The sequence below is a fragment of the Mobula birostris genome, chromosome 12 (genome assembly GCF_030028105.1).
Source record: "Mobula birostris isolate sMobBir1 chromosome 12, sMobBir1.hap1, whole genome shotgun sequence".
Lineage (NCBI taxonomy): Eukaryota > Metazoa > Chordata > Chondrichthyes > Myliobatiformes > Myliobatidae > Mobula > Mobula birostris.
In genome coordinates this window covers 72,701,362-72,713,571 of record NC_092381.1, presented here as the reverse complement: position 1 = coordinate 72,713,571, position 12,210 = coordinate 72,701,362, and the positions used below count along the sequence as shown (strand labels likewise).

The following is a 12,210-nucleotide window of genomic DNA, read 5'->3' as shown; positions in this document are numbered from 1 at the left end:
TGGTGGTTTAATATACAATGCCTATAAGAAAAGTATTCGCCTCCCTTGGAAGTTTTCATGTTTTATTTGTTTTACGGCATTGAATCACGGTGGATTTAATTTGGCTTTTTTGACACTGATCAACAGAAAAAGACTTTTTTGTGTCAAAAGTAAAAACAGATTTCTACAAAGTAATCTATATTAATTATAAATATAAAGTACAAAATAATTAATTGCATAAGTATTCACCCCCTTCAAGTCAGTATTTAGTAGATGCACCTTTGGCAGTAATTACAGACTTGAGTTTGTGTTCCCCCCCCCCCTTTTTCTTTCTCCCTAGGCCTCCTGTCCCGTGATCCTCTCATATCCCTTTTGCCAATCAACTGTCCACCTCTTGGCTCCATCCCTCCCTCTCCTGTCTTCTCCTATCATTTTGGATCTCCCCCTCCCCGTCCCACTTTCAAATCTCTTACTAGCTTTTCTTTCAGTTAGTCCTGACGAAGGGTCTCGGCCTGAAACGTCGACTGTACCTCTTCCTAGAGATGCTGCTTGGCCTGCTGCGTTCACCAGCAACTTTGATGTGTGTTGCTTGATTTTGTGTGGATAGGTCTCTACCAGCTTTGCACATCTGGACACTGCAATTTTTCCCCATTCATCTTTACAAAACTGCTCAAGCTCTGTCAGAATGCATAGGGATCATGAGTGAACAGCCCTTTTCAAGTTTAGCCACAAATTCTCAATTGGATTAAGGTTTGTTGTTTTTAAGCCTTTCCTGTGTAGCGTTGGCTTTAAGCTTGGGGTCATTGTCTTGCTGGAAAACAGATCTTCTCTGAAGTCACAGTCCTCTCAGACTGCATCAGGTTTCCTCCAGGATTTCCCTGTATTTTGTTGCATTTATTTTACCCTCTACCATCCTTCACAAGCCTTCCAGGGGGTGAAGCATCCCCACAGCATGATGCAGCCACCACCATGCTTCAGAGTAGGGATGGTCTGTTTTTGATATGTGTGGGGTTTGTCTTACGCCAAATGTAGCGTTTAGCCTGATGGTCAAAAAGCTCAATTTTGGTTTTATCAGACCATAGGACCTTCTTCCAACTGACCAGAGTCTCCCACATGCCTTCTGGCAAACTCTAGCCGTGATTTCATGCGAGCTTTATTCAACAGTGGCTTTCTTTTTGCCACTTTCCTATAAAACTGCAACTGCTGAAGCACCCTGGCAACAGTTGCATGCGCTGTCTCTTGCATCTCTGCCACTGAAGCTTGTAACTCCTCCCTCGCTAGTCCCCTTTTTGCACTTTCACTCAGTTTTTGAGGACAACCTACTATAGGCAGATTTGCAGCTATGCCATGTTCTTTCCATTTCTTGATGATTGACTCCCAAGGGATATTCAGTGACTCAGAAATTTTCTTGCATCCATCTCCTGACTTGTGCTTTTTGTGGAGTTGCTTGGAGTGTTCTTTTGTCTTCATGGTGTAGTTTTTTCCAGGATACTGTCTCACCAGCAGTTGGACCTTCCAGATACAGGTGTATTTTAATTACAATCAATTGAAGCATCTTGACTGCACACGGGTCTTCAAAAACAGATCTCTATTTAACTAATCATGTGACTTCTAAAAGCAATTGGCTGCACCAGTGATGATTTTATGTGCCATATTAAAGGGGGTGAATACATATGCAATCAATTATTTTGTGTTTTATATTTGTAACTAATTTGGATCACTTTGTAGAGGTCTGTTTTCACTTTGACATGAAAGAGTTTTTCTGTTGATCAGGGTTAAAAAATCCAAATTAAATCCACTGTGATTCAATGTTGTAAAACAATAAAACATGAAAACTTCCAAGGGAGGGTGAATACTTATTATAGGCACATAATGTGTTAATTTTAACAAGCGTTTAGGTTATATTTTGTGTTCAATAATTGTGGTTAAACTTTAAATTTATGCAAATGAGGCACTAAACATTGCATTGTTAACTTGTAACTGAACTCTGCTAAAATCTTAATGGACTGGAGCACACTTGCACAGTTTATTCAGAGACATAAGCGTTTCCTTTTTTCTTAATATCGAAAGAATAATGCAGAATTGAGAGAACTTTCATTCCTTGCCAAAGTTTGTGACTTATTTTTTCCATTTTGCTGTGCAATATATAAATTCTAAGTCTTCATTTTGTGGTCAGTGGTGCAGTAGGTTCTTGGTTACAGTGGAATTGTAATTGAAAGTTCCTGTTTTTAGTCTGTAATTAGTGGAAGCCAGCTTTGTCTTTTTTTCTGTTTTATTCTAACTCTAGCTGAACACCATATTGTTAGAAGCTTAGAGATGCTGGGTGTGGCATAATTCCATGCACTTGAACTTTTAGTTAGTGCTTGGAAACCTGTCATTGTTTTGTTACATTGAATGGTCATGAATAGTTCTGCCATTTCATTGGCATGTAATTTTATCCCCAGCTGAGCAGCATTAACTAGTTCATCTTAAGAATGCTAGTGCAGAGTCATATTACACATGTGCACTGGCTATTAGTCTTTTAAAATTACACAGTACTTTGTTAAATATCTGGCCTCTCTGTAATGGTTAACACTATGCCTGTATTGAGAAACGTACGTGTACTAGCTGTTTGTTTAATTTTCCATTCTGTATTTTTATTACACAATATTTTTTATAATCCATTGTATATCAGTTTCTCTCCCCAAATAATGTTATTTCTATCTAGCATACTACATATGGTATCCCTGAGAAACTGAGTTGTTCATTAAAAATTTCCTTCAAAATTGTAATGGAAAATCTCTTGGCCTCAACAATCTTTGCAAATTGATTTTTGCAAAGAGTAGACTGAGGAATGTTACCAGCAAGTGAACAATGACTAATATTTATTGAATGCAACATGGGCGTAGTGATGGAGGAAAACTATCAGCAAATTAATAAAGGAGATAGCTTGGGATTTGTAATATTTAACCTTATCTGAATGAAATTTGGAGACAGCAAAGACAGTTTTAAATAGATTGATATAAACTTGAAGCTAGTCTAAACTCTGCAGCAGTTACAAGTGCCAGAAAATAATTGTAAATTTTGTTGTCTGTCTCTAACAAGGTAATTTACCTTCAGAAAACACCAGAAGAGGCCTACAGATCTCTTGTAGCAGGAAAGAATCCTCCTTACATGCCATTCAGGTATGATTGCCATATAGTACCACAAATAAGTTTCCTTGATCTACTGTTTATATAATTGCATTTCTTAATATATTGAAAGTGAAATTTATTTTTCCTCATACTTAAAACCATGGAATGCCTGTGCGTGGAAGGAAGGGTGAATTATTTCTACAGCATTGTTTCATGTGATTGAAGGCATGAGAATGGTTATGTTGTATTTCTTGTCCACTGCACTCTTTCAAATATCATTTTCCTTGATATGGCTCAGATTGGGAATAGAAATACTTGGTGTAATGGACTGATCTTAAATCACTGTCGTGTGCTCTGTTTTGCACCTTCTGATCCTAGAGTTTGTACCTTTGGGACTAAATTACTTCTGTGAACATTGTATGCAAGCATAGCCTCCCAGATGATTTTAAAAATGCAAACAGCAGGAATTCTGCAGATGCTGGAAATTCAAGCAACACACATAAAAGTTGCTCCCAGATGATTAATGTTTTTAGCTAAATTGACAGGAATGAAGTATTAGCCTCTGAAGTTCTGTTCCTCGGTATGTTGATATTTTAAAGATGAGTTTAGAGTGACTAGGAAGAAGTGAATGTTCATGCGTCCTTTGCAATTTGTAACAAATGAAACGTGGCATGTGATCTTTGTTTGCAAGACCTCCTCCTTGGTTAAAATGAGTAATCATTTTAAGTTGTCAATTCTGCTTGCTGGTTTGCTCAACTAAGCTACCATCATAGCACTATCTATTGTTACCACATTTAGAGTGATTTTGTAATAGGACAATGTTTTGTAATTTGATCATTTACATGTTGAAATGGTGTATATAGAGAAAAGAGCTTAAAAAATTGGTTTTGGTCTTGTCAAAAGTGACTGAGGAATTAATAAAGTTCAAAGTAAATTTATTATCAATGTGCATGTATGTCACCGTCCCTGATTTTCATGGACTTCCTGAAGTCAATAATCAGCTGCTTGGTCTTACTGACATACAGAGAGATGGTTGTTGTGGTACCACTCAGCCAGATTTTCAGTCTCCCTCTTCTATGCTGATTCCTCATCACCTTTGATACAACCAACGACAATGATACGTTAAGAAACGTAAATATATAATTGGAACTGTGCTTAGCCATAGTTATAAGTATGAAGTGAGTAGCGCGGGGGCTAGCCTTGTGATGCACCTGTGCGAAGGAGTTTGCGGAGATGGTGTTGTTGCCAATCCAAACTGAGGTCTGCAAGTGAAGGAATCAAGGGTCCAGTTGCATAAGGAGGTATTGAGGCCAAAGTCTTGAAGTTTATTGATTAGTTTCGAGGTGATGAGGGTATTGAATGCCCAGCTGTGGTCGATAAAGATCATCTTAATGTATGCATCTTGGTATCCAGATGTTCCATAGTTGAATGAAAAGCCAATGAAATGTCATCTCCTGTGGACGTGTTGTGCTGGTAGCAAATTGGAGTGGATCCAATTGCTTCTCAGGCAAGATTTAATGTGCTTCATTACTAACATCTCAAAACACTTCACAGTGGATGCAAGTGCTACTGGAAGATGAGTCATTGGAGGCAGGTTACCACATTCTTCCCTGGGCATAATTGAAGCCTGCTTGAAGCAATGGGTACCCCAGACTTCTGAAGTGAGAGGTTAAGGATATCGGTGAACATGCTAGCTTGTTCATTAACACAGATGTTTAGTACGTACTTGGCCAGGTACCTCATCAGCGCTGGATGCTTTTTGTGGGTTCACCATCCTAAAGAATGCTCTCACATTGGCCTCTGACTGAAATCACAGGGCCATCGGGGGCTGTGGGAATAACAGAACGTGATGATATAGAAAATGAAGTGGAATAGGAATTTGTTATAGGGGAGTCAATGGATATCCCAGAAATGGCAATAAACTGTGAATTTTGAAGGAGAAATATAGAGTAATTGAAGATTACTCTTGAAGAAGGCAATGGTAACCAAGTAAACTGTTGGAGCTACAAGCTAACAAGTTTCCAGACTTGATTGATTTCATCATGTCCTTGGAAAGCGTAGCTAGTGAGATTGATGAATTAATTTGTTTTTCCAAACTGCCATCATTCATTTGGCATGTTATGCTAGGCTGGAGAGCCTGTTTCTGTGCCACATTGCTCCCTAACTCTATTTTCAAGATAATTACATAAAGTCAGCCTGGTTTTGTGAAATGGGATATGATGTTTAACCAATTTATTTCATTTCTTTGAAGAAATAACATGTGATGTGTATAAGGGGAAACCGATGGGTGTACTGTACTGAAACTTAGAAAAAAGTGTTTAATTAGGGGGTCATCTTGAAGGTTATTCGAGAAAATAAAAAACTTGTGCTGTGACAAATCAACATGGGTGGAAGACGGACTTGCTAATTGGGGTGTAAGTGAGTCTTGTTCTGGTTGGCTGGATGTAAAGTGATTTGCTAGAGGGAAGAAATACTTTGATTTCAACTTCCTATAAATTGTTTAATTTACACCTGGAGTACTATGTGTTGTATTGGTCTCCAAATTTGAGGAAAGGCATTCTTGCTATTGAGGGAGTGCAGCGTAGGTTCACAAGGTTAATTCCTCGGATGGCGGGACTGTCATATGTTGAAAGATTGGAACGACTGGGCTTATATACTCTGGAATTTAGAAGACTGAGAGGGGATCTTATTGAAACATATAACATTATTAAGGGATTGGACACGCTGGAGGCAGGAAGCATGTTCCCGCTGATGGGTGAGTCCAGAACCAGAGGCCACAGTTTAAGAATAAGGGGTAGGCCATTTAGAACGGAGTTGAGGAAAAACTTTTTCACCCAGAGAGTGGTGGATATATGGAATGCTCTGCCTCAGAAGGCTATGGAGGCCAAGTCTCTGAATGCTTTCAAGAAAGAGATGGATAAAGCTCTTAAAGATAGTGGAATCAAAGGTTACGGGGATAAGGCAGTTACGGGGATGATTGTGGATGATCAGCTGGCTCGAAGGGCCGAATGGCCTACTCCTACACCTATTGTCTATTGTCATTATTTAAGGAAAGTTATTAATCTGTTAGAAACAGATCAATGACTGTTTACAAGACTTTAAAAGGAAAGATTGAATAGGCTTGCCTTGTATTTGCTGAAGTGAAACATACAAGACTTGTAGGGTCTCTGATGTGGTGGATGTGAAGATGGCATTCTTTCTCGGGGATGAATTCAAAATTGGAGATAGCAGTGATATTACTCAGCTATGAAATTTTGTCCTTGCTTAGTTTTATGAATCATTGGAATTCTTTCTAACAGACTTAGTTTTCAAGGTTTATATGTTAGCGTTAGATATAGATTCTTGAAAGGCAAGGATCAAAAGTTTCTTGGAGAAGATGAGAATATAGGGTTAAAGTTGTTTTTTTAAAAAAAATCTGTAGTCTTGAATACAAGGATCTGAGAGACATATACTCTGGTTTCTAAACTGTACGTGTACACGGGCAGTAAAAGAAAATGACGTTAATCTAAATGTTACTGATCCAGACAAAAGTTGATGCAATGTAGAATTGAAACCAAAAGCTTAATGTCTGTATGAACTATTACATTTAGAGTTTATTTTTCATGTTTCTGTTGAGTAACCTACATACATATTTTGATTTTAGTCACAATGAATATATATTTTTAATTTACTTGGGCTTTTGTGATGCATACCTTAGATTTTTATCAAGTTGATCTAGATCGAGCATATAATAGATAAATCACATTTGCATAAATATACCTGTTGTAATGTTGGGATCTGTATTGATTTCTTTAGTTGGGTGGTTGCAATGTATTAATTGATGCAGCTGTTGGTTTTGTCTTTTTTGATTGTTTTTATTTCCTTTCACAATGTAGAACTGTGACTGTTTCACTTGGTACCTTCTCCTGCAACCAGTGATATGGTTTTAGCTTTTTTTATGCCCTTTCTTGAGGCATGCCAAAGAATGATATTAAATTGTATCATAATCTGCTGAGTGTGAGAAAACTCGGAAGTAAAGCAGAGGGGTTTATTGCAACATTTGGAGGGAATTCATTTGAAGGGGTTGAAAACATGTTTAAAATGTATTTTTATTTTTTTTCTTTGCTTAAGGCACTCCCACATGCTAAAGACTTAATTTAATATACTTATCTAGAGTAATTCCATTTTTATTATTTACCTTGCTCCTGGGAGTCAATGTTTGCTGTGCATGCATGTGCTAGGTTTAACCCAGCAAAAGCTGGAGCACATTTTCCAGGTTGAATGTTGTGAAAATTGTGGAGGTTTGTGCTTCCTCGGACTCCATGAGCAGCCTGAGTAATGGAGCAAATGATGCCATTACTAATTTGGACTGGTGTAAGTACCAAAAGCTGGGACTTCTGAGGGTATTTGGTGTTCAGTCATTATTTCTAGTGTGGGGCAAGAAATTATGTCCTCATCATGTGCTGTTGTTGCACAGATTTAGTTTACTACTTTGAAAGAGTTTAATCATTTATTTTAATAGAAAAGTGAGAAAAAGACTGCAAAAGTTGTTCTAATTGGGGGGGGGGAGTAACTAATTGCCTAATAGTTGTTAAAAATGTAATGCTAATTCAGTTCTTCTGTTTTTTTTGTGATTTGCGGAGAATCTTTATTTTGGGGTAACTAGTCATGGATTATATGAAAATGATCTGTTCTCAAGTCAATTTTATTGCAGCAATAAGAAGTTCAGTCTTTTATCCCTTTACGGACTGAAAATGCTGGAATCTGGACTGCCATACAAAGCACTAGAGGAGCATGGCAGGCCAGGCAGCACATTTGGAAGGAAATTCACTGTTTTTGGTCACACCCTTTAGTCTGAAAGATTGTGGAGGGACAGCCAATGTAAGAAAAAAAATAGAGGGAAAGGTGGAGGAAGAGTAATTTCTGATGAGTGGATCTAGGGGAGGGTAGGGGGAGATAGGAAGTTGAAGTAAGGGGAAAAGTGTAAATGGTGTCAGAAACTGGAAGGTAGTAAGTTGAAATGAGAAAGGACCGGCCGGCTGGTGGCACAATGACATCAGCGCCGTATTCTGGAACGAAGGTTCCGGGGTTCGAATCCAGTCAGAGCCACTCCCAAGTACACTTCCATCTATGCCACATTGAGTGTCGAGATCGCAACTCAACCTTGTGAAATAAAGGGAAAAATACTGCGAAATGTCTGTGTGTGGAGTGGCGCGCCACACAGTCTCTTTCTCACTGTGTGCCTTGTAAAGGCATGAAAAAGACATTGTCCCACCAACATCGCACACACACGGACGCACGCACGCGCACTCACAGACGAACATGCATGTACGCACATGCAAAAAAAAAAGAAATGAGAGAGGACTGAAAATGATAGATTCTGGTAAGAAACGAAGATGGAATAAAGGAAGGGAGGTAGTAGGGAAAATTGTTGGAGGAGTTTGTGGGTGATGGCCAGTAGAGGGAGTGCCTCACTAGGAAGAGCTTTTTACAGTCCTGGATGGTGGTGAGGGGAGGTGTTACACCTTTTTGAAGTTGTGCAAGAGAGTGCCAAGGAGGAGAATGATTGGAAAAGGGAGTCACAGAGAGACTGATCCTTTTGGAAAGTGGGGAAGGAATGGGATCCAGTTGTAGATGATGTGTAGATAAAAAATGATATGTTGGGTGCATAGTCTGGTGAGGAAGTAGGTGATTTCCAGGGGAACTCTAAGGTGAAGGGTACAGGGTGAGGGCAGAAGTGCTGGAAATTGAGGAGATATGGGTGAGGGGTCCATCTGTAGCACTGGGGGAGATTCTCATTTTCTGAACAAGGAGGGCTTTCACTTTGTCTTTCAGCCTGCAATCTTTTAGCCTGTTTGATTCAATCAGTTATACTTCCCTAACAACAAAATCTGGTATGATGAGTTAGATCAAAGAACACTTGGATAGCCAGCCATTTTCTGAATAGTTACAGCGACATGTATACGGTTCTACTCTTTTGCACTTAGTGTGCCAAACTCCATGTGGACTATTGGCTATCAGTTCTTTGTGAGATGTCATCAAAATGTACTGATGATGACATTTTATGTCTTTGTAACAGCTCGTTAGATGCACAATGAGATTATAAGGATTACACTATCATTTCCATCTCACACAAGTGCTTTCTTATGTAGCTTAAACATCTTCCTGAGTATTACTGTCAGAACTGTTAGAGAGTGGCTCATGAAGACAACCAAAATTTATTTGAAAGTGTTCTGAAACTTCAATTGTGAAGTGACTTTTCTGAATAAAAATTATTTGCTCCGTTTTGCTTCTCATTTTAGAAAAAGCCTATTGTTTTCAAATTGTAATATTGCTATTTCTGAGCCTATGATGCCCTCTACTGTGCAGTGTCAACATATGACTATGTTTTACTGTTATCTGAGATCATTGCATGGCCCAGATATAAAAAGATAAATATTGCTAATAGGAATAAAAAGATTAATTACCCACCAATTCTTTATATTCGGAAATGATGCATTATAACGCAGACCCAGATTGGTGAGGAAAAGTAATACATCAAAATTTTTACTAGATAGAAGAAAATAAGTCTTAACAGCTGAGTAGATAAATGTAATATATTATGTGCATGAGCTGAAGCCCAGTCAGTCTTAAAAGCTTCATAAAGGATTTTGTACTCTTGCTTCACTCTTTCCCTTCCCCTGTACCTCAACAAAATCAAGTTCCAGGCTGAGTCATATTCTGATTGCTTCCTGGGTTCCCACTCAGCTAGAGGCTGCTGCCTTTCACCAAATGAGTGAAATGTTGTGGATCACCAGTAGTGGAGGTTAACTTGCCGACAAAAAGATCAAGTGATTCAGCTCTTTGAAACTATAGTGAAGGACTAATTTCAGGTGGGGAGGGAAATCTAAAGGATAGTAGTTGAAACTTGCCTTCCCACTATCTGAGATGGAGTGTTGTTAATGGGTAACAGCTACAGTAACTGCTGTTTGGCAGGTCTAGTGATCTGGCCTATTATTTTGGTCTGTTAGCCAGACTTGGTAGTATAACAGATGTGGTTCTCCTGTCATGAGAACATTTTTGAAAATGTCAATGCACTCTTAATGCAGATTTTATTTGGAATTCCTGGATTGTCCACGTCCACTGAGTTCCTCCAACAATTTGTGTGTGTGTTGCTTTGGATCTCCAGCATCTGCAGATTTTCTCATATTTGTGACAATTATACAGTCTAATTCAGCATGGAGAGATGTTGTGCCTGATTTGCACTGGCCACATTGCCATTATTTGAAGTATAAATTAAATTTAAATTAAGATTAATTTTTTGTAATTTTTCATGACATTACCAAGCCTTTCTTTACATAGTTTGCAGCCAGTGTCATTAATCTTGTATTTTTGCACAGATGTCCAGATACTTGCATTAGTATGGTTTAGTTGTACTTGAATGAAAAGACTTTGAAGGAATGTAAGAACTATCTTTTAATGTTACTCATCAAAATCCTCAGTGCATAAACTGTTTTAGAAAATGGAGGAATGGTTTGAATAGTGCAAGGAAGACTGGTAACCCAAACAAACACAAAGTGCTGGAGGAATTCATCAGGCCAGGCAGTATCTATGAAAAAAAGTATCTTCAATGTTTCAGGCCGAAACTCTTCGGCAGGATAGGAAAAAACAAGCTGAGGAGTAGATTTGAAAAGTGGGGGGAGGAGAGAGAGAAACGCCAGGTGATAGGTGAAACTTGGAGGGGGAGGGATGAAGCAAAGAGCTAGGAAGTTGATTGGTGAAAAAGACAAGGCTATGGAAGAAAGAAAAAGTGGGGGGGGAAGGAGTACCACAGGGAGGTGATGGGCGGGCAAGGAGATGGCATGAACATCGATTTCTCAAACTTCCAGTAATGCCCCCACCTTTCACCATTTCTCATCCTCTTGTCCCTCTCTCCTGTTATCTCCTTGCCCACCCATCGCCCCCCCTCTGATGCTCCTCACCCCCTCTTTTCTTCCATAGTCTTCTGTTTCTTTCACCAATCAACTCCTTAGCTCTTTGCTTCAACCTTCCCCCTCTCCCCCTCCAAGTTTCACCTATTGCCTGGTGTTTCTCTCTCCCGTCCTCCCCACCATTCAAATCTACTTCTCAGATATTTTTTCTCCAGTCCTATCAAAGGGTTTCAGCCAGAAATGTCGACTGCACTTTTTTCCATAGATGCTGCCAGGCCTGCTGAATTCCATCAGCATTTTGTGTGTGATGCTGGCATTTCCAGCATCTGCAGGTTTTCTCTTGCTGGTAACCTAAAGGTTATGTTGCTTATGTTGCTGTATTTGTTGTCAGGTAATTCAAGCTGCCTCTTAATGGTAATATCTTTAGTCAGGCCAGGATGTGATTTAAATCATGTGATCTAGGCATGTCAGGTTGTCAGTTCCATGCAATGTGGTACATAAAAGTCATGTAAAACTACATGCTAGCGAGGTTTTTGGTGTTCCTATATGTTATGTTTTGTAGCTTCAAAACACTAAACTAATTCAAATGAAAACGAGAGCTGAAAAATGGATGTCTAACTTCATTCATTAGGCGAGGCACATGCACATCACCTGGTAGTGTCATGACGTAAGCAATTCATATATTCTTACATACAGGTGTCCCCCGCTTTCCGAACGTTTGCTTTATGAAACCTCACTGTTACGAAAGACCTACATTAGTTACCTGTTTTCGCTAACAGAAGGTGTTTTCACTGTACGAAAAAAGGCAGCATGTGAAAAAAAAGCAGCGCGCACCCCGAGCAGCCGCTCTCCCCGGATTCAGAACGGCATTCTCGCCGGCATTGCTTAACCACGTGCCTGTGAGCAGCCGTTGGCAAGATGAGTTCTAAGATATTGGAAAAGCCTGAAAGAGCTCGTAAGGGTGTTACACTTAGCGTAAAACTAGACATACTTAAGCGTTTTGATCATGGTGAACGAAGTAAGGACAAAGTGAGTTTGGCTTGTGGAAGCTGACGAAGATGATGTTGAAGAGGTTTTGGCATCCCATGACCAAGAACTGATAGATGAAGAGCTGATGCAATTGGAAGAGGAAAGGATAACAATCGAAACTGAATGCAGTAGCGAATGGACCGAAAGTGAAGTCGTCCAGGAACTGAACGTGAAGCAACTGCATGAGATTTTTGCTGCAA

The 12,210-nt window shown here is 39.3% G+C and overlaps 1 protein-coding gene across 1 annotated transcript in view; it reads left to right on the top strand.

Moving 5' to 3' along the window:
* Window positions 1-12,210, top strand: part of cdc14ab (cell division cycle 14Ab) — a 137,220-nt gene that overhangs the window by 22,779 nt on the left and 102,231 nt on the right. The window contains exon 5 of the mRNA XM_072274105.1: window positions 3,064-3,143. Within this exon, the coding sequence (XP_072130206.1) occupies window positions 3,064-3,143 (80 nt within the window). The remainder of the gene's footprint in view (window positions 1-3,063; window positions 3,144-12,210) is intronic.